The 26806-nt window shown below is 43.7% G+C and overlaps 1 protein-coding gene and 1 long non-coding RNA gene across 2 annotated transcripts in view; one reads left to right on the top strand and one right to left on the bottom strand.

The window, feature by feature from the left end:
* The window catches only part of ctsc (cathepsin C), a 29669-nt gene extending 18601 nt beyond the window's left edge, over positions 1-11068 (bottom strand). Inside the window, exons 1-4 of the mRNA XM_067986326.1 lie at positions 10252-11068; positions 9138-9283; positions 7975-8132; positions 2520-2675 (exon numbers count right to left, since the gene is read on the bottom strand). Of these exons, the coding sequence (XP_067842427.1) occupies positions 2520-2675; positions 7975-8132; positions 9138-9283; positions 10252-10417 (626 nt within the window). The 5' untranslated portion in view covers positions 10418-11068. The remainder of the gene's footprint in view (positions 1-2519; positions 2676-7974; positions 8133-9137; positions 9284-10251) is intronic.
* LOC137323002 (uncharacterized) lies at positions 10349-20864 on the top strand. Its single transcript, XR_010963273.1, has 2 exons — positions 10349-11004; positions 19590-20864. It is a non-coding gene; the product is annotated as an uncharacterized lncRNA (long non-coding RNA).
* Positions 20865-26806: the final 5942 nt, after the last annotated feature.

The raw sequence follows: 26806 nt of genomic DNA on the forward strand, positions 1-26806 counted from the left end.
GCTCATCAGACATCCAGTCTTGGATGAACCACAATTTAGTTTAGCTAAACACTGGGAAGATCATAGCCATCATCTTCACCACAAACTCCATCCCCCTCCCCGCCCAGTGTCTCAGACCAACCCATACTGTTTGCAACCTTGGCATCCTATTCTGAATCAAGTCCTGTTGCCCATCACCGTCATCCTTGCTGACCTGCATTGGCTCCCGGTCCCCCAAAACCTCAAATTTAAAATTCACATCCAAGCATGTACAACTCTCCATAGCTTTTCCCCACCCATAGTCTCGCCCATCTACCTCTAACCAAGCTCAGCTTCTCACTCCATATCCTCTCTGTCACAAACAGCACTTACTACCACATCACATACCTCTTCCCATCTGCTTCGGAAAACCTTCTCCATGCCTTTACGACCTCCAGATTCTACTATTCCAATGCTCTTCTAGCTGGTCTCCCATCCTCCACGTCAGTAAATTTCAGCTCGTGCAAGGCTCTGCTGCCTGTATCTTATTCTGAACCAAGCCCTGTTCGCCCATCACCCCCATCCTTGGTGACCTGCATTGGCTCCCTGTCCCCCAACACCTCAAATCTAAAATTCACATCCATGCATGTACAACTCTCCATAGCTTTGCCTCATCCCATGGTCTCGCGCATCTACCTCTGATCAAGCTTTCGGTCACACTCTTTCCTCACCCTACCCCCACAAAAAATATCTCCTTGGCTTGGTATCCATTCCACTTCCCCCTTATGCCATAGGTCATTTTTCTACATTAAAAGATGCTATATAAATGTAAGTTGTTGTAGATTGGACATCATAAAAAGCATGGAAGAAAAATAGATCAGGTTTAGAAGCACCATACAGAACAGATATAAATCATTAAGGAAGGAGTATAACTAGGGAAGGACCTATGTGGGCAACAATGGAAGTAATGCAGGGAGTAGGAATTGTCCCTGAACTATAAGGCTAGTGAACCAAGAAATATGAAAACAAGATAAAAGGAGGCCAAGAAACTGGTCAGGGGAGCAAATGAAAAAAAAGCGAGGTTAGGATAGCAGGGAAATTCTAGAAGAAATGGCAGGCATTGCTATAAATATATTCACAGCAAGCAGATGAAAAAGGAAATGGTGGAGCCATTGAAAGTCCCAAACAGTGACATACCAAGTGACTAAGAGATAGCAAATACAGTAAATTAATTCTTCCTTTGTATTCATGGAGACAACCATGGAACGGTATCACCAGCACAGAAGTTGAATTTCCTGGAAGGAGGAGAAAGGAGAAACAGCGAAAAAAGAAATAAAAATTTCAATAAGGCAGTTAAGATAGGCTGAGGAAATTCAAAGGAAGACAAGACACCAGACTCAGATAGACTCATTCAGTAGTACTTCAAGTGGCTAGCAAAAATTGGTTCTCTCTTTGCTCCTTATTATACATTGGCATCACATACTCTTTTTTTTTCCCCCCATCTTCATCCACACTTCCATGGATTCCTTAAAGATGCCTGCCAGAACATATTCATTAATGGATTTTTAAGTACCCTAGGGTGTAGTCATGACCCAGGGCCTTGGTTTCCTTCAATATCTTCAGCTTGTCTGTTCAGCTGGCACAGGCATGATGGGCCAAATGGCTTGCTTCTGTGCTATATGATTACCTCCATCAGTTACATTTCAGTAAAAGGTCAGGCAAGGTATTATTCAGGATGTTTAAGGGATCAGGTAAATTCAACTCCACGAAACTGCCACAAATTCTAGAAGCTGAAGACATGGGTTCAAGCTTAAAACAGGGAAGGTGCAGAATTTAGTTTTAAATATCTTTCACAGATGTTGGCGAATGTATGGAATGGACGATCCAGGAGGCAGATAATGTAGAAAATTTTAAAGGGAAATTTGAATGCACATTCTGAGAGGCAGCAGTTTGTGTGACCAGCCATATGGACTACACCATATGTATACTTTCCTATGTACATGCACTTAAGACTTAAGAGTACTATCAAAAGAATTTAGGTAGGGTTTGCAGGAAAAAGCAAAAGAATACAAAGCACTAACATTTTTACATTTAAGTACAACTTCTGGACTTGACAAACTGTTTAAAGATTAGATTGCAATTTTGAATTAATGGAGATCACTTAACTACCTTCAACTCTACTCACTGTTCAATAAATGAAGAGATTGAAATGTTGCCAATCTTTAGCCATTATTTTCACTTTTAGCCTTTTTGTCATCTCACATCCCCAAACAGTATCAGTGCCACTCTCCACAACTGCTCCTATGCCCGCTTTAAGCATATTCTGTCCATTTTACAGCACAAAGATCAAATTACTGAAATATCTAAATAAATTCAACAATTCTCCCAGTTCAGGGAGCATTAACAGTATATTTAAGACTACACAACCTGAAATTGTACAACTTGAAAAAAGTTAACCAGTTTTCAGACTTTTAAATAGTTATGTTGCTGAAATGGTTGCAAAATTGCAGAGCATTTTGATAAACTACAGTACTGTTGTTGTACAGCATCACAAAACCTACCTCGGGATCCTTGAGCTATGACCACCGGCTCGTCTGATCAATTCTAGGATGGTGAATTTTTCATACTCTTCATAAACCTTTGCTTTCCAAGATTTCTGAACTGTATTTATTGTTTTCACAAAATCCAAGTTAGACCTATAGGGTCTCTGTGACAGGCTGAGAGGGGGGGCGGGGGGGAAGGAAGAAAAAGAGGAAGCCATTAAAACAATTCCCATGTTGCAAAGACAATATTTATCGAGTTGCATCTGAATAAGCATTTCAGTGCACAAAATCTTTTTTCTAAACTGGGGAGGGTAAAGAGAAAACAATCTGAGCTAAGACCACCACCTTTATGAAAATGTTTAGTAAAATATTGGACACAGTATACTGCCCTGAAATTCAGCATCTTGTCACTCAATATTACCCTTCCCAATTTACAAAGCTCCACTGCTGCCTGCCACCACCAACCACACCCCACCTAATGGCTTTAATGTAATAGTTCTTGGTGTGTACTTAATGAGAGAGAGAAACCAAACCAGAGACACACCCCAAATTTTTAGCATCATTGGTTATGTCCCCTCCATTCAATGTTGGAATCTTTTCCATTTAATTGCTCTCTCCCCACCACCCAAATTCTATTCATGGTTGCATCTTTGGGCTTTATCCAGTTAATTAAAATTTCAGAATTGATTTAGAAAAAATAAATTGTCTTAATAGTTTTGGTAATCCTCAAAAAAGCAGCTAAAACTTAAATTATAATAGTTCAAATGTTAAAAAAATAAATTTACACTTGACATTTTAAAACTGCATTTTCAACTGGAAGTAGATTTATCACTACTGATCAGATTAAAAGAGGACTTGTAAGAGTCAATTATTCCTGTATAGCTTTCCATGAGGCCTAAAAAGGGAACAAATTTCTGCATTAATCTAGTCTCTTTCCTACCCGCCTTTTCTCCCCCAAAATCCCTGTACATAAAAAATGGCTGCACTAAAGATGATCATGCATAAATATTTTACTTTACAAAGGGGATTAAATTTTAAATACCCATGATTCATTTTAAGAATATTTGAATTTGCTCAGAGCAGATTAACAGCTGCAATGGGAGTGGCCATTTTCATACCAAAGGAACAGCAAGCTTGCTGTTTTAGAAACAAATGCCATTTACCACCAATAGATTGCTGGAACCCAGTCTTATTGTTAACAAGAGTTGATGCTGTAGTCATAGCTACAAGAACACAAGATAGTTACAGAAAAGGAAAGCCATTTGGCCCATCTCAGTTAATCAAGGATCCTAATATCACCACATTTCAGTATCCAATTGCTTCTTAAAAGATTCCAGGGTTAATTGCCTCCGCAATCCTTCCTGGACGTCTATTCCATACGTCAATTACCCTTGATGTAGACAGAAATTCCCTGACCAGTCCTAAATTTACCTTTTATTAGTATGAATCTATATCCCCTTGTCCTGTGCTTACTATTTAAATATTCCAAGTTTATTGTTTCCATTCCCTTAACTATGTTATAAAACTATACTAGATCACCTTGCAGAACTGCTGGTTACCTTATCCCTGCGAAGTGTCTCCCCAGAGATCCTTTTTTGTTTGTCCTGCCTCCCCCATTCCACCCATTTAGTGTAAATGATCCAAGATTACTGCCCAAAAGTCTCTCTTGACTTAGTTTAGGTGCAGGTTTCTCCTGTACCAGTCCTTTTGGTTCTGAAAGTGTTTCCAGTTATTTATTGCAGGTAGCATTGTTGTTCTTACACCACATAGCCAACCACTCATTTAGATCCTCCGTCTTCTTTGTGAACTCCCCTGTTTTTCCAAACACTAGAAATATATCAGTGAATGTTACTTTGCATCTCCTATCTTTTGAGATTAAGAGGCAATCCTCATGTATGTGACCTTTAAGGTACCCATGTTATTTCTTCCTATTTCATGCCCCTCCCTGTCCGCTTCCACATGCCTTCTAACCTTTTTTTCAATAGACAACTCACCATCCTTTAGGTATCGTCTTTACAATGCACAAGACTATTCACTTTCACAAGCAAGAATCCCCCATGACTTCAACCTGACATACAAACTGCTTCTCAGTCCAAACTATTTTTTTCTAGCTGCCTCATCTTGAGACCTTAAGGGAAATTTTCTGGGGTCTGTGCTTGGAATTGCCGAGGTGTAGCCAATATCCCGGGGGTGGGGGGGGGAGGAGGAGGAGGAGAAAGAGACCATGCAGCCAGAGCACCGCCTGTAAAAGAACCCACCTTATTTTCCTTCTGTCAATTTACTCTGCTTGATTTGCCAATATCTGCTGCACCAGGGCGATCTAGTGCACCTAATCACAGACCCAATAAAATCTACCCTGGTCTCCTTCTACATTGATATAGATAGCACGCTTGGTCTACGTTCACATAATCTCAGGTATTTTCACAGTTTTCTTATTTTTACCAATCTTAATCTAACCATTACCTTGGCTTCTACCAACACTCATCTCCATTGCATGACAACCCTGCTGGTTCTCAGCTCTGATCATTCAGTCTCAAGGTCTGCCATTAGCCTGGCCGTTTCGCAGACCTGCAAAGGCTCACTTACCAAGTCTAATACTATCTATACACTCTTAAAAGTCCCTTTGTTTTTGTCTGCCATTGCAAACTCATTTACCATCTTCTCTGAAGCTATACCTTACATTAAAAAAACTCAATTACCACTTGCTTCGCCCTCCTGTGTTAGTCCTGGCTTTCTCCTCCATAAATATTGTACAGCAAACATCTCAGCCTCCATCTTGCATATACTTCTCTCTTTTGTTCTTTACTTTGCTCAGCTCATTTTCCCCCTCAATCTTTGCTGATGTTTGACAATTTGCATCATGGTTTTATCACTTTGTGCTCCTTTTGTGATAGGTATTCTTTCACTCTTGCTCCCTTTGAACGCAAGTGACTCCCTTTAACTTCCAGTTATCACAGGAAGCTGCTCGTGAAACTGACTTTCAGCAATGGAGGGGATAAAGTCAACTTTCACGTGATCTCAGCTCCTGCCTATCCAGGGGAGAGTGAGAAAAGTGGTAGGTTAGCAACACTGATCTGCTTCTTCTGAGCCCAAATGTAATTTTGTGCTCATTTAAAGGCTGGGGGAGGGAAAGATAGGCCATGGCTTGGGGGGTGGGGTGGGGGCAGTTTTGTCATTGCAAATTTACCACTGAACATGCTATGGGGAAGGATGGAAGACAAGTGCAGCTCATTGTGAAGAACTGGGATAGAAGGGGGAAAAGGAAGTTTCTGTACATCACATACTGGAAGTTAACAGAAACAAAGCCTAAATTTGGCTGGGAGAAGTTCTCTATTTAGTATAACTGTACAGTATCTTCTGGCATTATTTTCTTTTTGCTGTGATTTTGTTTTTGCAAAAAGATGCTCTGACAATCATATTTCATAGCAATTTTACAAGTTTTGTAAGACAATTACAAAGTTGAGTTAGAGTAGGATTACTTCAACTTCATGAATTTCATGTAGGATCAATTCTGTAGGTTTCAAAGCCATAAGTACTCAATTAAAAGCATTCCTTGAACACTGAGAAAACCTTGTATGCAGAAAAAAGTGTTGTGTAAAAAAATGTTATGTACTGTTACGAGTTTATACCCTCCTTTTCATAAGGTGATTCTACAACTCAATTCTTTTCAAAGTTGCTTTAAAAATCAGATTTTAACTCACTGGGTGAGAGCAAAATTTTCAGTAACGTACTGATGAGGCAAATAATCTAGAACTGCTGGCCTTTCATATACCATGCATCACATTAAATGTGAAATACACTGGCTGTAGCATACATCTATATATGCAGGACACAGAAAAAACCATCCATTTATTATTAATCTGCTTTCTTTCCTTCAGCCATCCCTCTATCCATACCACCACTACTCTTAAAATTATTTTTGCAACAAGATGATCTACTAGGGGATTGAAATTTTTCACAGCTTAATAGTGGAATTATATTAAACAAGTCTTTGCTGACCTACATTCGCTTCTAGTCTCCTCCAAATATCTAAACATTTAAGATTATTTTCCTAGTCTATAAATTTCTCCATGGCCTCAGAATCTCCACCACCCCCTCAGCTCTCTAGGCTCTTCCAGCTCCACACCTTCCTTAAATCCTCCCTTCATGACTTCAGCCTCTCATCCATCTCTTTCTCCTCTTCCCCACCCCCTCCCCCCCTATTTGCATCTGCCTAAGTCTAACGCTGGAATTTCTTCTCTAAACCTCTTTGCCTTTCCACCTCCCCACTTCCTTTAAGGTCCACCTTAAAACCCCCTGCTCAACCAAACTTTTGGTTCTCCCTACTTCATTGGTTCAATGTTCCTCAAGCCTCTGAAGTAGCCAATAGCATTTTTCTACATTAAAGGCACGTTATAAATGCAAGTTTTTATTGCAGACAATTTACTATAAATTCTAACATCAGTGTATTATTAACAAAGTTGCAGATTGTAAGTGAAATCCAAAATAGAAGCACTTCAAGTGCAGCTTGAACATGTCAAACAATCTGCTGGTGAATGGCCAAGATTGGAATTGGCTCACTTCCCCAAGTGAACCAAATTCAGTATTTCTGCAAAAGATGTATTGAATCACAATAGTGGATGCAGTTACATAGAGGATAACAGTCTGTCGGGTGTCACGGGACCAAGGCTAGGTCTTCAGTTACAATACTTATAGGCTGCATTATTCCATACAACACAACAGAAACTTGCTACATACTTAGTATTGTGTGTTTCCTTGCTGACAGGGACCAGATGTCAGATAGCAATGGAACGAAAAGTCTGCCATTCATTTTGATGAACTCTTAGATCTTAGCAGCAATGTCAAATCTGATTTGAGTTGAAACCAGTTATACATAGCTTTTGTGTCTTGTAACTGGGCAGAGATCTTCAATCCAAACAATGTAACATATTTGGCAAATAGTTACCTTTCAACTATGAACACTGATAAAACTGCCTTTTAGTTAGGAGGGAAAGCAAACAACCCACAGTGGGTTATAAATGTCTTCATGAAGTTAAAATGAGTAATTTTTGTCATAATCGTGAAAACATTCATGCAAATGTTTGGCCACTATTCTGAAAACCGTATAACCTTCTCGAGAACTGAAAAATGGAGTAGGAAGGGAGTACGAAAACTTACACCATCCTCACCCCTTACGTGGGGTGAAAGACATCAAATAACTGCCTCCTGTCTTTGCTGAAGAATCTTTGGTGGATGGATTCCTCCATAAAGCCAGAAACATTTCCTCAGAAAGGGTTTGCGGACATTACCCTTTGAAGTACATACACTACTGATTGCCTTGTAGTTGGCATGAAATAGGGAGGTATATGAATTCTATGTTTTAAAAGTTTATATTTACTATATTCAGGGCTGGTGCAAACAGTACCAAATGTGTACACACTAAATGAGCTGTACAAGTTCAAGGTGAAAATTGCATGAACCATACAGTGCTTACCTTAACAGATGCTTATGTGAGGGGACTACATTAGTTCGAACATTCCAAGTGTTCTTCTTTCCAACAAAGCAAGCCCAGTTCCGACCTAACGCATCATGCACCCATCCAGGAAGTGTTTCATGACAATAACTGGTTACATTTGAACCCTCTTTCTTGTACTGATAATGGGTACCAAGATAAAAATATAATGAACATTTATTCATATTTAGCACTTCAATAATTCAATGCAATTAGATTGGCAATATTCACAACAATTATATTTTAATCAATGATATCCAGGTAACATTGTGTACAATTTAAAAGTATCAAAATTTAACATTTCTGCAGTCTATGACATTGAAGGAGTTGTGGAAGGCCAGTCATTCAATTATCCAGAAAAATGTAATCTTGACCTCATGACCTTCTGACTCAGAGGCAAGGGTACTGATACCGAATGCCAACACCTAGGGATAGAGTTCCAGGTGTTTTGTGCCCAGATTCCAGAGCAATCGATCGAACCAGTGCAAAAGATCGGGGAATTTTAAAAGTAAGTGAGTTACGCCCAAAATCACTTGCTTTATGCTGGTTCAAGATTCAATTCACCTGGTTCAAGATTCAATTCACCTGGATCAGGCCTCGCCCACAAAACTGGCCATACCCCCAGGTCGAAACTGCAAAATTCCAAAGATTGTGCTGGTTAGGGAAGGCTCTTCAAATTGCGCTCATTTTTTAAAAAAAAGTGACACAGGCACTAATAGGCACATTTAAAGTTTTTACATATCAAAAAATATTTAATTTACTAACTGACCAGTGTACATCAATGAAACTAGTAAATGGTTCAGTATAGTTTTTTTTAAAAAAAAGACATTTTCAGTGATTTAATATCAGGTTACTTAGGGGGAGGACTAGGCACTTACTAAAAATGCTTATTTTTTGTATCAATAAAACTGCATCACTTCAACATATCACTGAATTTTTTTAATGCAAAAGGAAAAACAATTATGTTCTATTACACTGCCCAATTGTACTGGTTCATGGAAGATTTTACATTTGTGATTATGCAAATGCATTTCAGCAGAAACTTGAATTGTAACCTAACCTGGCGCAATTTCTCGATTGCGCCAAAGCAGAAACTCTACCCCTAATATTTAACTTTGTATTATTATATAAAAATTGAGACCCACCTTAAAAAAAGCAAACCATTTGTAATCACCAAGGACCACTTCAAAACCCTGGTTGTAAATCAAGGTGAAGAAACCAGTATTCCCAAGAGCACTTTCAGCAACATCAAGCGTCTGGAGATGTACAGTCACACTCTTTACAGGCCGGCCTTCAGCAAAACAAAACTTGTAAGACAACAGCTTTGCACATAAATTTAAAAATATACACATACACCAGCTCAAAATGCTGCTTTTTTTTTGAAAATAAGGATATAAGCATTTTGAAAGCCAACAGTTCCTTTTTTTTTCTACAAGCGGTAATTAAAACTTAGTGATTAAGCACTTTTTCAGAATTGCTATGAGTCAGGAACTTGTGGACTGAACTTTGTAAGTGTTCCCCATTTAAGATACACATTTCCATCCTTGCGTCTTCCCCAGATTCAGTTTCATAGCTCATCTTAACAGCCCTAGGGGGTCGAATTCGACTTCAGAGGTACATTGTGCCTACAGCACAGAAACAGGCCATTCGGCCCAACCGGTCTATGCCGGCGGGTTTATGCTCCACACGAGCCTCCTTCCTCTTTCATCTGTCCCTATCAGCGTAACGGTAGCGTAAAACGGGCGGCGGCAAATCGGCAACCTTTTTTACACCCCATTGGAAAGAAAAATCTCACTTCATTTTCTTATATCTTCACATTCTGCGAATATTTTACGGAGGGTTTTTAAGCCCTTCCTGCTTGGCAAAGTAAAAGCTTTCTCGATATTAAAACCTGCAGCTTTTAAAATGAGTTACATATTCACTTTGCTGTAATACAAGTAGCAAAATTTACCAATATCAAAGGTTGGGACTTTAACGTTAAAAGTAATGGCTTCCATGTGTTACACAAAAAAAAAGTTGATTGAAGTTCTGTAATTTTTAGCTACTATTCTTCTGGTGGCTTTAAACTCAAGCATTTTTACTCTCTGACAAAATTTAACCGTTGATGCAAATGTAGACCACAGTCTGACTGCCTATTGATCATTCTATCACTGACAAAGATTGATTACTTCATTCGCAGCAAACCCTCAGTAAATGAGGGTGGGAGAATTTTAAAACACCCATTTACTAAGTGCGCCGAGAGATTGCTCCCTAACTTACCCATCTTGGTGCAGTCGACATTTCTGTCTTGCCCTTCCTGCCCAACATGGAACACCCAGGTACCCAGCAGGTCTTCGTAAGTGCAGTTAGCCGGGGTGTCGGCGACAACTGTCCCCACTCCAAACAGACAGAGCAGCGAGAGGGCGCAGAGACACCTCGCCATCATCGCGCGGAGCGGAGCGGACCGGGCAGAGGGACAAGGGACCGGGACCAGGACCAGGCTGGAGTGAGCCTCGCCGGGCAGAGTGACGGGTCAGGCTGGAGTGAGCCTCGCCGGGCAGAGTGACGGGTCAGGCTGGAGTGAGCCTCGCCGGGCAGAGTGACGGGTCAGGCTGGAGTGAGCCTCGCCGGGCAGAGTGACGGGTCAGACTGGAGTGAGCCTCGCCGGGCAGAGTGACGGGTCAGACTGGAGTGAGCCTCGCCGGGCAGAGTGACGGGTCAGGCTGGAGTGAACCTCGCCGGGCAGAGTGACGGGTCAGGCTGGAGTGAGCCTCGCCGGGCAGAGTGACGGGTCAGACTGGAGTGAACCTCGCCGGGCAGAGTGACGGGTCAGGCTGGAGTGAGCCTCGCCGGGCAGAGTGACGGATCAGGTCGTCGGTCATGTGATCACCTCAGGCGCTCGGTCACGTGAGCCGGGCAGGCTTTGGGCCCTCCTGTCCCTGTCCCCGCCGCCGCCGGTTTGGATCTTTCGCTTTGGTTATGATTTTAAAAATTCGCAGTGGACGCGGATTGTGAGGAAGAAGTGTGGCCGAGGTGTTGCATTTCTTAATCTGATTTTCGGCTGCACCGTCGGCAGCTCTCAGGGTCGGGTCGAGTGCTACCGGGTTGGCCGCGGACCCGGGGGAATTACCTTATTTTTTTCTCTCTATTTCCTTCCTGCAGCTCGACAGGGATTTATCAAGTGACCAGAAAATACTTCCACATTGCAAACTATCGAGAAGTAAGAACGGAAAATGGTGGAAATTTTTAAAAGTAGCTGGAAAGAGAAATATTTCCACTTTAAAGGAAGTGTTTGTTGCTACATAGCAAATAATTAAACTTGCACCCAACAAACTTTTTTTTCTTGTCTGAACAGAGTAACAGAGGCTGATCCAGGCAACTTCAACCAATGGTGGAGCTTTTTTTTGTTTATAGCCCCCCCCCCTTTTATAAGAAGGTTAGGGGGGGAAGTTAGGGTGTGTTTAATTTAAAACAAATCAAAAAACAAATAACAGTGTGAAATAATAATTTTATTGTGATGATGCAGTCCAGTCCCTGCGGTGCCCACCGGTCGCGGAAACACCCGACTAACTGAACAGTGCGTAGGTCAGAACTAAAGATGTGTCGCTATGACAGCTTGTTTAGGTATCGGGTGATTTATATACTTAACACAAATTGCCTTTATTAACTATTTGAATCTGAGTACGCACGAACACAACCCGGGGGACGTTAATATTTGTGCTGACTGGAAAACTTAACATCAAGCTGACGCAGTGCGGGGCCATCAAATTGTAGTTTCCTGAGTTACGTGTGACTATATTGCCCAATAGACTATAAATCACTCACTTATGACTCAGTCACACCAGAAAAACCTCACTTGGTGAGACTATCTTTATAGATAAAAGAAAATAGACCATTTTTTGTAGTGTTTCTTGACCTTTCTCGGTCCCCTTGTAAAACTCACCATTACAAGGACAGCCAAGTGAAACTTTGGATAGCTTGTTTCGTTTGTAATATAGTAACAAGAGAAGGCCATTTAGCCCCTCGAGCCTGTTTTGCCATTCAACCAGATCATGGCTGAACTGTATCTCAACTCCATTTACCAGCCTTTGTTCTCTTGATACTTTCACCCAACAAAACTCTTGTCAATCTCAGTCTTGAAGATTACAATTGACCCAGCATCCACAGCATTTTGGAGGAGTGAGTGCCAGATTTCCAGTACTCTTTGTGTAGAAAAATGCTTCCTGATTTTACTCCTAAATGGCCTAGCTCTAATTTTAAGATTCTGCCCTCTTGTTTTGGATTCCCCCACCAGAGGAAATAGTTTATCTGTATCCACCCTATTGAACATAAGAAGTAGGAGTAGGCAATACGGCCCCTGAGCCTACTCCGCCATTTAATAAGATCATGGCGGATCTTTGACTTCAACTCCACTTTCCTGCCCGATCCCCAAATCTCTTGATTCCCCTAGAGTCCAAAAATGTATCCATCTCAGCCTTGAATATATTTAATGACTTAGCATTCACAGCCCTCTGGGATACAGAATTCCAAAGATTCACAACACCGTGAGAAGAAATTCTTCCTCACCTCAGTCTTGAATGGCCAACCCCTTATCCTGAGACTATGCCGCTGAGTTCTAGACTCTCTAGCCAGGGGAAACAATCTCTCAGCATCTACCCTGTTAAGCCCCCTCATGATCTTATATGTTTCAATGAGATCACCTCTCATTCTCTAAACTCCAGAGAGTATAGGCCCATTCTACTCAACCTCTCTTCATAGGACAACCCTCTCATCCCATAAATTTGTCAAACATGATTTCCCTTTCATAAAACCGTGTTGACTGTGCCTAATCATGATTTTCAAAGTGCCCTGTTACCACTTCCTTAATAATGGACTCCAGCATTTTCCCGATGACTGATGTCAGGCTAACTGGTCCATAGTTCCCTGTTTTCTCTCTTCTTTCTTGAATAGCGGGGTTACATTTGCTACCTTCCAATCCGCTGGGACTATTCTAGAATCTAGGGAAAATTGGAAGATCGCAACCAATACATCTACTATCTCTGCAGCCACCTCTTTTAGAACCCTCAGATGTAAGCCATCAGGTCCAGGGGATTTATCGGCTTTTAGTCCCATTAGTTTCTCCAGTACTTTTTCTTTACTGATATTAATTACATTAAGTTTTTTTTATTCGTTCATGGCATGTGGGCGTCGCTGGCAAGGCCAGCATTTATTGCCCATCCCTAATTGCCCTTGAGAAGGTGGTGGTGAGCTGCCTTCTTGAACCGCTGCAGTCCATGTGGTGAAGGTTCTCCCACAGTGCTGTTAGGAAGGGAGTTCCAGAATTTTGACCCAGCGACGACGAAGGAACGGCGATATATTTCCAAGTCGGGGTGGTGTGTGACTTGGAGGGGAACATGCGGGTGGTGTTGTTCCCATGCACCCGCTGCTTTTGTCCTTCTAGATGGTAGAGGTTGTGGGTTTAGGAGGTGCTGTCGAAGAAGCCTTGGCGAGTTGCTGCAGTGCATCCTGTGGATGGTACACACTGCAGCCACAGTGCGCCGGTGGTGAAGGGAGTGAATGTTTAGGGTGGTGGATGGGGTGCCAATCAAGCGGCTTGCTTTGTCCTGGATGGTGTCGAGCTTCTTGAGTGTTGTTGGAGCTGCACTCATCCAGGCAAGTGGAGAGTATTCCATCACACTCCTGACTTGTGCCTTGTAGATGGTGGAAAGGCTTTGGGGAGTCAGGAGTGAGTCACTCGCCGCAGAATACCCAGCCTCTGACCTGCTCTTGTAGCCACTGTATTTATATGGCTGGTCCAGTTAAATTTCTGGTCAGCGGTGACCCCCAGGATGTTGATGGTGGGGGATTCGGCGATGGTAATGCCGTTGAATGTCAAGGGGAAGTCATTAGACTCTCTCTTGTTGGAGATGGTCATTGCCTGGCACGAATGTTACTTGCCACTTATGAGCCCAAGCCTGGATGTTGTCCAGGTCTTGCTGCATGCGGGCACGGACTGCTTCATTATCTGAGGGGTTGCGAATGGAACTGAACACTGTGCATCAGCGAACATCCCCATTTCTGACCTTATGCCAGATGGAGGGAAGGTCATTGATGAAGCAGCTGAAGATGGTTGGGCCTAGGACACTGCCCTGAGGAACTCCTGCAGCAGTGTCCTGGGGCTGAGATGATTGGCCTCCAACAACCACTACCATCTTCCTTTGTGCTAGGTATGACTCCAGCCCTGGATAGTTTTCCCCCTGATTCCCATTGACTTCAATTTTACTAGGGCTCCTGGGTGCCACACTCGGTGAAATGCTGCCTTGATGTCAAGGGCAGTCACTCTCACCTCACCTCTGGAATTCAGCTCTTTTGTCCATGTTTGGACCAAGGCTGTAATGAGGTCTGGAGCCGCGTGGTCCTGGCGGAACCCAAACTGAGCATCGGTGATCAGGTTATTGGTGAGTAATTGCCACTTGATAGCACTGTCAACGACACCTTCCATCACTTTGCTGATGATTGAGAGTAGGCTGATGAGGCGTTAATTGGCCGGATTGGATTTGTCCTGCTTTTTGTGGACAGGACATACCTGGGCAACTTTCCACATTGTCGGGTAGATGCCAGTGTTGTAGCTGTACTGGAACAGCTTGGCTAGAGGCACAGCTTGTTCTGGAGCACAAGTCTTCAGCACTACAGCTGGGATGTTGTCGGGGCCCATAACCTTTGCTGTAACCAGTGCACTCAGCCGTTTCTTGATATCATGTGGAGTGAATTGAATTGGCTGAAGACTGGCTTCTGTGATGGTGGGGATATCGGGAGGAGGCCGAGATGGATCATCCACTCGGCACTTCTGGCTGAAGATGGTTGCAAATGCTTCAGCCCTGTCTTTTGCACTCACGTGCTGGACTCCACCATCATTGAGGATGGGGATGGTCACAGTGCCTCCTCCTCCCGTTAGTTGTTTAATTGTCCACGACCATTCATGACTGGATGTGGCAGGACTGCAGAGCTTTGATCTGACCCGTTGGTTGTGGAATCGTTTAGCTCTGTCTATAGCATGTTGCTTCCGCTGTTTAGCACGCATGTAGTGCTGAGTTGTAGCTTCACCAGGTTGGCACCTGGTATGCCTGGTGCTGCTCCTGACGTGCTCTTCTACAATCCTCATTGAACCAGGGTTGATCCCCTGGCTTGTTGGTAATAAGTTAAGTTCCTCACTCTCATTAGCCCCTTGGTTCCCCATTATTTTTGTTATGCTTTTTGTGACTTCTACTGTGAATACAGATACAAAATATTTGTTTAACATCTCTGCCATTTCCTTATTTACCATTATAATTTCTCCTGTCTCAGCCTCTAAGGAACTAACGTTTACTTTTGCTACTCTCTTTTTACATACTTGTAGAAGCTCTTACAATCCATTTTATATTTCTTGCTAGTTTACTCTCATATTCTATTTTCTCCCTTTTTATCAATTTTTTGGTCATCCTTGGCTGGTTTCTACAACCCTTCCAATCCTCAGGCTTACTACTCTTCTTGGAATATTATAGGCCTCTTCTTTTAATCTAACACTATCCTTAACTTCTTTAGTTAACCATGAATGAATCATTTTTCCCGTGGAGTTTTTATTTCTCAATGGTACGTATATTCATTGAGAATATTGAAATATTTCTTTAAATGTTTGCCGTTGCGTATCTACCATCATACACTTTAATCTAATTTCCCTTTGCCAATTCGCACCTCATACCTCTGTAATTGGCTTTATTCAAGTTTAAGACTCTTGTTTCTGACTTAAGTACGTCACTTCAAACTCAATGTGAAATTCTATCATATTATGATCACTCTTCCCCAGAGGATCCTTTACGGTGAGATTACTAATTAATCTTGTCTCATTACACAGTACAAGATCTGAAATAGCCTGTTCCATGGTTGATTCCATGACATGTTGTTCTAGGAAACTGTCTCAAATGTATTCCATGAACTCATCCTCCAGACTACCTTTGCCAATTTGATTTGTCCAGTCTATATGTAGATTAAAGTCCCCCACAATTATTGCATAACCTTTGTTACAAGCTCCTATTATTTCTTGATTAATACTCTGTCCAACGGTAAAGCTACTATTAGGGGGCCTATAAACTACTCCCACCAGTGTTTTGTGCCCCATGTTATTTCTTATTTCCACCCATACTGATTCTACTTCCTGATCTTGCAAGCCAAGTTCCTTTCTCACCACTTTCCTTATGTCATCCTTCATTATCAGGACTACACCACCTGCTTTTCCATTTTGTCTGTCTTTTCGAAAGGTCAAGTACCCAGGAATATTTAGTCCCCAACCTTGGTCACCTTGCAACCACGTATCTGTAATGGATATTAGATCAATCCCATTTATCTCTATTTGTGTAACTAATTCGTCCATCTTGTTACAAATGCTCCGTGCATTCAGATAAAGAGCCTTTAATTTTAACTTTTTACCATTTTTCCCCTGCTTTGACCTTATTTGCTGATGCACTATTACCGTTAAACTCTCTGTCCCTTCCTGCCACACTCTGTTTATCTTTACCCAAATCACTACGCTGCTCTGTTGCCTTGACTTTTCTCATTAGATTTCTAAATTTCCCCTGGTTCCGGCCCGTTTTAAGTGGAGCCCGTCTCAATGGAACCACTCATTCTTTCCCCAGTACTGGCGCCGGTGCCCCATGAATCGAAACTCCTGTCTCCCACATCACTCTTTGAGCCATGCATTTAACTCTTTGATCTGTTTGTACCTAAGCCAATTTGCACATGGCTCAGGTAGTAATCCAGAGATTATTACCCTTGAGGTTCTGCTTATTAATTTAGACCCTAGCTCCTCAAACTGTCTCAGCAGAACCTCATTCCTAGTTCCACCTATTTCGTTGGTTCCAACGGGGACCACGATAACTGGTTCCTCCCCCTCATGCTCCAAGTTTTTCTCCAACCGCGAGAAGATGTCCTTAGCCCTGGCACCAGGCTGGCAACACAGCCTTCGGGACTCTCGGTCGAGGCTGCAGAGAATAGTGTCTATCCCCCTGACTATACTATCTCCTACCACTACCACATTCCTTTTTACTCCCCCCACTTGAATGGCCTCCTGTACCACGATGCCTTGGTCCATTTGCCCATCCTCCCTGCAGTCTTTGCTCTCATCCATGCAGGTAGCAAATATCTCGTACCTGTGGACAAGGTCAAAGGCTGAGGCTCCTCCAAATCTACATCTTGAGTCCCCATACCTGCCTGACTTGCAGTCACGCTCTCCTGTCCCTGACCACTGAATTAATTTAAACCACTACCTAATCTAAGGGGTGTGACTGCCGTCTGGATTAAAGTGACCAGATAGCTCTCCCACTCCTGGATGCATCGTAATTTCTGCAGATCAGACTCCAGCTCAACAACTCTGAGCTGAAATTCCTTGAGTTGCAGACACTTACTACAGGTGTGGTTGCTCGGGATCTGGCTGCTCTCCACAAACTCCTACATGCTGCAGTTACGACACACCACCTACCCTGCCATCTCTATGTAACCTTGTTTTATTTATTTACTTTATTCAAGTTGTTAATCTCTCCCTGTTCTTTGTTTTATTAACTAATTAATTTATCTACTTTAAATGTAAACAATCTTACAACACCAGGTTATAGTCCAACAATTTTATTTGAAAATCACAAGCTTTCGGAGGCTTCCTCCTTCGTCAGGTGAATGTACATTCACCTGACGAAGGAGGAAGCCTCCGAAAGCTTGTGATTTTCAAATAAAATTGTTGGACTATAACCTGGTGTTGTAAGATTGTTTACATTTGTCAACCCCAGTCCATCACCGGCATCTCCACATCATATCTACTTTAAGTTATTGATTTAAGCTGTTAGTTTAACCCATTGCCCTAATCTAGAGAGAAAAATAAACAGTAATACCAACCAATCACCTACCTGCTGTCCAGTGACGTCAATCTTTGATTTTTTTTATTGTTTTTGATTTCACCAAATGCTCAGGTCCGCACTGACTCTCCTCCCCCGATACTGGTCTCGGGCCTCCACTACTCCTCACTCTGTTATTCTCTCTCAGGTCCGCACTGTCTCTCCTCCCCCAATACTGGTCTCGGGCTTCTGCTACTCCTCACTCTTTTATTCTCTCTCAGGTCCGCACTGTCTCTCCTCCCCCAATACTGGTCTCGGGCTTCTGCTACTCCTCACTCTTTTATTCTCTCTCAGGTCCGCACTGACTCTCCTCCCCCAATACTGGTCTCGGGCTTCTGCTACTCCTCACTCTTTTATTCTCTCTCAGGTCCGCACTGTCTCTCCTCCCCCAATACTGGTCTCGGGCTTCTGCTACTCCTCACTCTTTTATTCTCTCTCAGGTCCGCACTGTCTCTCCTCCCCCGATACTGGTCTCAGTCCTCCGCTACTCCTCACTCTTTTATTCTCTCTCAGGTCCGCACTGTCTCTCCTCTCCCAATACTGGTCTCGGGCCTCCGCTACTCCTCACTCTTTTATTCTCTCTCAGGTCCGCACTGTCTCTCCTCCCCCAATACTGGTCTCGGGCCTCCGCTACTCCTCACTCATTTATTCTCTCTCAGGTCCGCACTGTCTCTCCTCCCCCAATACTGGTCTCAGTCCTCCGCTACTCCTCACTCATTTATTCTCTCTCAGGTCCGCACTGTCTCTCCTCCCCCAATACTGGTCTCAGTCCTCCGCTACTCCTCACTCTTTTATTCTCTCTCAGGTCCGCACTGTCTCTCCTCCCCCAATACTGGTCTCAGTCCTCCACTACTCCTCACTCTTTTATTCTCTCTCAGGTCCGCACTGCCGCTTCTCCCCCGATATTTGTCTCCAGCCTCCGCTATTCCTCACTCTTTTATTCTCCTTCAGATCCGCACAGCCACTGCTCCCCCGAAGCTTAGATTACTATGGTCAATTTATATCTCATTCCTTCGAAATTTGCCTTACTTAAGTTCAAAACCTTGGTTTGTGACTCTCCCTTCTCCCTCTCAAACCTAACATCAAATTCAATCATAGTATGGTCACTATTTGCAAGATGCTTCCTTACCGTCAGATTGTTAATTAATTCTGGTTCCGTACTCATCACTAAATCCAGTATGGCCTGTTCCCTTGTCAGTTCTAAATGTGTTCTGAGTTGTTAGGAAAGTTGAATCTGTTTTTCTGTGTAACAGCAGATAAAGGATTAGCTTAAAGTAGAAAATTTGTGAAAGGATTAGTTTAAGTAGAGGGAAATTGTGGAAGGATTGTTCATTATTTGAGTAAAGTGGGGAGCTTTGGATAAAATGTCCTGAATGTTCTCATGGTATAAAAGCAGGACCTCTTGCTAATACTAAGTACTGTTGCTAAGATATTTGCTGAAGAAGAAAAGATGCAAATTACTTTCACTTTTGTTTGTTTTTGGTGCTCATTATATAATCCACTCTCTTGCCTGATGGAAGTCTGCTTATTTGGTAGCTGCAAGTGAGCTTGTTGCATTTGATTTTCTCTCTTAACATTTGAAAGGCTTTATAATTTGTATTAATTTCGCTCAGAACATTGAACCTCTACCAATGCAGGAAGCATAGAAGTAATGTAAAACTGATTATTTGATATTTCTGTATTTTTTAATTTGTTTTTCTTACTCTTATTTATTATCTGTAGTGCTGATCTGGCCTCGATGAAATCATTTAACAAATGTAAGATGTTGTTAATCACACTCTCTGAGAGAGATGCACCAGTGTATTAAAAGGAAATGTAATAAAACTACTGCAGCAACACAAAGTAGAATATCTACATGAAAGCAACCAGTTTCGTCACAAAAAAAGGAAGTGCCATTGTCCCCGTGACACAAGGAGACAGATGATGACCTGCCCCAAGATTTCTGGCAACGTCTGTGAACACTTAAAATAAAGTTAAAACATGCACACCCAACCAGCAAGCAAAGCAGGCAGGCTTTGTGTGGAAGAGAAAGACGTTCTCAGCACTTCAGACTTTCCCAGCTTTTGAAGGATTATTGGCTATCTGAACATCCAAAGTATCAGAACTTAGAAATGTGAGTTGCAGGGGAAATTTGGCAAATCAATGTGATGCCTCATTCTTCCTTTTCACTTCTTCATATTTATTATTACTGGAATGTTGTTGGCACGCGTTCCGGGCATAGTTCACTATCCTGTGCTCAATTGGAGCACTGACCCAGTCTGCCTCGCATGGAAACACGTCATGTTGGGAAATCAGGGCACCTTTTGCACTGCCTGAGAAGAGTGCGTGGCTAAGTCATGATAATTATTGAACTAAAAATTGGGGAAACACAGGTAAATGTTATTATATTATATATTTGACATCATTAAACACTTATCCACAAAAAAAATTCAATTAATTCTTCAGAACTTTTTTTGATTGTATTTAAACTTTATTGTCATCACCCTCCCAAGGCAGCTAATTTTTAAAAACCCCTTAATGATAAATATGAAAAATGGAACAAAATGGAATGTTACTATTCCCTAGTTGGTCCTGTTTATATTGGCTGCCATCTCAACTTATAGCCAATATGTATATTACAAAGTTTGCATTTATATAGCACCTTCAGTGTAGACAATCATCCGAGGGTGCATCAGAGACTTAATCAAAAAATGAACACCAAGCCAAAGAAGGAGATACCAGGAGGAGTGACAGAGGTGGATTTTAAGCACAGTCTTAAAGGAGAAGAGGGATGTGGAGGGCTTTAAGGAAAGAATTCCAGAATGTGGGACCTAGGCAGCTGAAAGCACAACCACCAATGGTGGAATAGGCCACCTTAGCATTTGGAAACTGAAAGGTGGCTACCATTATTTGGATCAAGCCACCTAATAATTACTTTCTTTGCAATAATTCATGATAGGTGCATCATTGTGGCCACTGACGTACATTAAAGAATAAAATTCAACTTTGAGCTTATAATTTTTCTGATTCTACTCTTATTATTTTCTGCATTAAGAAGTGCCAGATAAGCATTTATTTTGTAAATCATACAAAAACATGACCGAAAAACATATTTCCAAAGCTGTAAGAAAAATTCAGTCCTCGAAAGGATTAAGATTAAAGTTCTAAGATACTTGAGAAAAACATGATGTGCATTTATCAAATATTTTAATCTATAATCCATAATAATATGTGAAGCTGCTATGTAATCTGTGCACCACAATTTGCTTTTAGTGTTAAAAAAAATTCCCACAGGAGCCCTGCGTATGCATTTTTCAAAGTAATGAAATCTCTGGTCACAGATATTTTATTTATTGGAACATATCGTGCCTTGAGTTTGAATCTAATTTCAGATCTTCTATTCTAAAAGGAAACTGAAGTGATATATTTTCTGAAAAAGACCAAGGACATATCGATCTGTTTCTTAGTGGCTGATTTTTACAAATGCAGGTCAGCTGTAGATACCTTCTCAGGCTCAGTGGTATTCGTCGTGACCATTAGTGGTCAGAGCATCTTACTTTTATGGCATTGGACTTGCACTGACCTATATCTACTTGCACAATACCAATAATAATAGTATTCCCTTGGGACCTGAAATGGATATTTGCAGTCTCTCTAAAAGGTGGATCAAGCAAACACTTGGTGTGATAAGGCCAGATATGAATTGATAAGCTGCTTTATTTCGCAATAAGGTGAACATATAGAACAGCACTGATGATCAGACTCACTTAATTCAATCAGTACAACCTATCTTTGCGTAATAATACAAAATAAAGAACATGCCATGCTTCCTTACATTAATGGATCACCTTACATGACTTAAAAATGATTGCCTAGAAATTTGGTCGTGCAGCCTCTAAAGCTTCCAATATGGCGGGCAGGAAGCGCTCGCTCATTACGTGCCGGAAGTGTGCCGCCCGCCATATTGGTAAAGGCCAAAAAAATGGCTTACAATGCCCACACTTGAAATAGACCTTTTGCATTTGCAAATAAGGGGCTTAATGCTTGTTTGAGGCCTCACTGCAAGACTGGTTTGCCCTGAGGCAGCAGCCTAACAGGCGGTCCTTAAAGGACGATGAATTTGGGTCCAAAACCAGTTTCAAACCAAAGGCTCCTGAACAACAATTTAATTTCTTTACCTATAGACCAATAACACCACCAAGAAAAAGCAATACATTTCTATAGGTCTGCTGGGTCTACCAAGAGTCCAGGGCGTCACTGTTTTTATGCATGTTGCCGTTTATGTACTATGCACAATGCAGTGCTCTATATGAGCTACAAAGGGATTGCATGCCTTCAATGTGTAGCAGATATATGACCACCAGCACAGAAGTTTGTAGGTAAATGCCCATTTTCACATGAAGCTGGCAAAATGCTTTAATTTTATAGCAATTCTCAGTGCCACCATTATTCATAGGGATGGAAGATTGAAAAGCTTGGAAACCAATGTGATCATAACTCATGACACTTTTGTGATAATACAAATGGAAGCTGAGAGCATGTTTCAGGCAAGGATGATCATTGAACATACAACTGGAATTTTGAACTTCAGGAGGCTGATTTTTGGTTGGCCGAGCAGGTGCGTTGGGGGCGGGGGGGCTCTCCTAAAATGGCAAAATCCCGGAGCGAATCCAGAGCCCAGCTCCAACCCGCTGACTTCCGGGTTCCCCAGTGACATGTTCGGGTGCGCGCGCAGCTCCCGAATGCGGGACTCCCACCGGCAATTAAAGCCGGCGGGATGCTGCTTTACATAGGTAGATAGTTGAGGTACTTGACAGACCTCATTGAGTGGAGATTTTGGCAGGGGTGCAATTTTGAAGGATCCTCAGCATGTTTCCCGTGCTGTGGGAAACATTCCCTGTTGGAGCAGACGTGTTCCAGCCAGCAGCCAGTGGGAGATGCAAAGGATTATTTGACAGATGGGGGAAAATCCTCATTTATTGCAGCAGGGCACTCTGTCACTTAAGACAAAGTTTTGGCTGCAACACCTTTGTCTTTCCACTCAAAATTCTTAACTTATACCCTAAACTCTGCTGTGCAAACACATTTACCTACTTTGCAGAACCCCTGAAACTCACACCGTCAGGATGGGGGGGGCGCCATGGCTGCATTCATCACTTCATCCGAGGACAAGCAACATCACCAGCCTCACCAGGCACACCATCCACCTCCACCACATGGAGCTCCACAACACAGTACTGCACCACCAGCACCTGCACAACAGCACGGAGGGCAACAACAGAGAGAGCGACGTCGCAGGAAGCACTACCCTCGCCACAGGGTCTACAGACCAAGGCTCAGCTTCCTGGACCTCTCCGAGGAGCAGTGCATACGGAGGCTCAGAGTCAGTTGCCAGGTAGTCGCAGACATCGGCAGCCTCCTTCATGCCAAGCTTCTCCTGGCTGGCCCGAGCAGCATCTTCTTACCTGTCACTGTCAAAGTCACCACTGCCCTCAACTTCTTCGCCTCCGGATCGTTCCAGGCTGCCACCAGGGACATCGCTGGGGTCGCTCAGTCGTCTGTGCACAAGTGCATAAGGCAGGTCATCAACGGCTTGTTTCGCAGGGCCTCACACTATGTCAACTTCTCCATGGATGACTTCAGCCAGACGGAGAGGGCAATGGGATTCCACTCTGTGGCTGGCTTCCCACGGGTGCGGGGTGTAATTGATTGCACCCATATAGCAATACGAGCACCTCCACACAAGCCAGGACTGTTCATCAACAGGAAGGACTATCACTCCATCAACACTCAGCTCATCTGTGACCACTGCAAGAAATTCCTTCATGTGTGTGCCAGATACCCTGGCAGCTGCCACAATTCCTTCATCCTCCGGGAGTCCAAAATCCTGCCCCTCTTCCAAGCACCGAACACCCGCAAGGGCTGGCTCCTTGGCGACAAGGGATACCCCCTGCACACATGGTTCATGGCACCTCTGAGGAACCCCACCACCGAGCAGCAGCATTGATATAACGACAGACACATCGCTACCAGGTCGACAATTGAGCATGCTATAGGGCTGCTCAAGATGCACTTCAGGTGCCTTGATCATTCTGGGGGAGCGCTTCAATACGCACCGGACAGAGTGGGACGCATTATAGACGTCTGTTGTGTCCTGCACAACATGGCATAACTGAGAGGGGTGCCGCTGGAGGAGGCCCCATCCACATCTGCCACCCATATTGAGGAGGAGGAGGAAACGGAATAGGATGAGGAGGACGTGGAGGCAGAGAAAGAGGAGCAACCCATGGGCAGAACAGCGGCTCACCTGGCTGCTCATGAGGCCAGGGAGTAACTGATATGTGAACGGTTCTCCAAACATCAGACAGTGTGAAGAGTCCAGTCCTCACCACCTGGACAGAGCAGCGGCCACACCAGCCACACGCCCGCCCCCTGCTCAAAATAGTCGTGCAACTACACATACACCCACTCTAGAGTGACCCAATGGGTGGCATCAAGTGTGGGTGTTCATGGTGAACCTCATGAAAGGGCCTTATTACACAAGCCAGTCAAGAATGGCCAAGATGTGGCAATAGTGGTGGCAATAATAATATTTAATGTGCCATCAACAAAAATCAAATATAAATAAAAAACATGACAAACCATCAAACACCCTTGTGCATCCCCGTTCTGCTCACAAAAACCTTCGCCTTAGGCTTACGAGTACTCCTACCTTGTGCCTCCCCTGTGGCTGCAGCAGAGGTAGTGGCAGGTTGCTCTTGTACAGGCCCTGACTGATTAGATGCTTTGGGCTTACGCCTTCTGGGTATCGGTGTCCGTGAGGACCCCTCCACAGACTGCTCCTCCTGCACCTGTGAAGGGGCAGACTCGGCCACCTGGAGAGGAGGCAGCATTGCGGGTACTGGTTGAGAGGGGTCAACGGGTGAGACGTGGGAGCACTTTGAGTGGCATCCCCACTTCCATATCCCCTTTCACCATCTTCCGTCCCCTGGGCCAGGCCCACATCACTCCTACCACTCTGCTGGACGACAGTTTGGAGGACATGTGTGAAGCTTTGTAAAGCCAGTGCCAGAGTATCTGCCTGCCTGTTTAAGGCGGCAGAAAGTTGCTCACCCTGAGTCCGAAGGGCCGTTGTCAGGGCCTCAATGGAATCATTGGTGAGCAGTGCCTGAATCTCCATGGAGGCTAGCCTTCCCTCCATCGCAGATATTGTAGTTGATTCTTAATTGCCCTCTGAAATGGCCTAGCAAGCCACTCAGTTGTACAATCTTGCTAAAAAAAGTCAGAATAAGAATAAAACCGGACGGACCACCCGGCATCGGACCACTAGGCACCGGACACAACAAAGGCAAACCAAGCCCAGTCGACCCTGCAAAGTCCTCCTCACTAACATCTGGGGACTTGTGTCAAAATTGGGAGAGCTGTCCCACAGACTAGTCAAGCAACAGCCTGACATAGCCAGACTCACAGAATCATACCTTTCAGCCAACGTCCCAGACCCCTCTTCCATCACTATCCCTGGGTATGTCCTGTCCCACCGGCAGGACAGACCCACCAGAGGTGGCGGTACAGTGATATACAGTCAGGAGGGAGTGGCCCTGGGAGTCCACAACATTGACTCCGGACCCCATGGAATCTCATGGCATCAGGTCAAATATGGGCAAGGAAACCTCCTGCTGATTACCACCTACTGCCCTCCCTCAGCTGATGAATCAGTCCTCCTCCATGTCGAACACCACTTGGAGGAAGCACTGAGGGTAGCAAGGGCACAGAATGTACTCTGGGTGGGGGACGTCAATGTCCATCATCAAGAGTGGCTCGGTAGCACCACTACTGACCGAGCTGGCCGAGTCCTGAAGGACATAGCTGCCAGACTGGGCCTGCGGCAGGTGGTGAGCGAACCAACACGAGGGAAAAACCTACTTGACATCGTCCTCACCAATCTACCTGTCGCAAATGCATCTGTCCATGACAGTATTGGTAGGAGTGACCACCGCACAGTACTCATGGAGATTAAATCCCATCTTCGTACTGAGGACACCATCCAACGTGTTGTGTGGCACTACCACCGTGCTAAATGGAGCAGCTCAAAACTGGGCATCCATGAGGCGCTGTGGCCCATCAGCAGCAGCAGAATTGTATTCCAGCACAATCTGTAACCTCATGGCCCGGCATATTCCTCACTCTACCATTACCAACAAGCCAGAGGATCAATCCTGGTTCAATGAGGAGTGTAGAAGAGCATGCCAGGAGCAGCACCAGGCATACCTAAAAATGAGGTGCCAACCTGGTGAAGCTACAACTCAGGACTACATGCATGCTAAACAGCGGAAGCAACATGCTATAAACAGAGCTAAACGATTCCACAACCAACGGATCAGATCAAAGCTCTGCAGTCCTGCCACATCCAGTCGTGAATGGTGGTGGACAATTAAACAACTAACGGGAGGAGGAGGCTCTGCAAACATTCCCATCCTCAATGATGGCGGAGTCCAGAACGTGAGTGCAAAAGACAAGGCTGAAGCATTTGCAACCATCTTCAGTCAGAAGTGCCGAGTGGATGATCCATCTCGGCCTCCTCCCAATATCCCCACCATCACAGAAGCCAGTCTTCAGCCAATTCGATTCACTCCACGTGATATCAAGAAACGGCTGAGTGCACTGGATACAGCAAAGGCTATGGGCCCTGACAACATCCCGGCTGTAGTGCTGAAGACTTTTGCTCCAGAACTAGCTGCGCCTTTAGCCAAGCTGTTCCAGCACAGCTACAACACTGGTATCTACCCGACAACATGGAAAATTGCCCAGATATGTCCTGTCCACAAAAAGCAGGACAAATCCAATCCGGCCAATTACTGCCCCATCAGCCGACTCTCAATCTTCAGCAAAGTGATGGAAGGTGTCGTCGACAGTGCTATCAAGCGGCACTTACTCACCAATAACCTGCTCACCGATGCTCA

Source organism: Heptranchias perlo, chromosome 6, assembly GCF_035084215.1.
Source record: "Heptranchias perlo isolate sHepPer1 chromosome 6, sHepPer1.hap1, whole genome shotgun sequence".
NCBI classification, from domain to species: Eukaryota; Metazoa; Chordata; class Chondrichthyes; order Hexanchiformes; family Hexanchidae; genus Heptranchias; species Heptranchias perlo.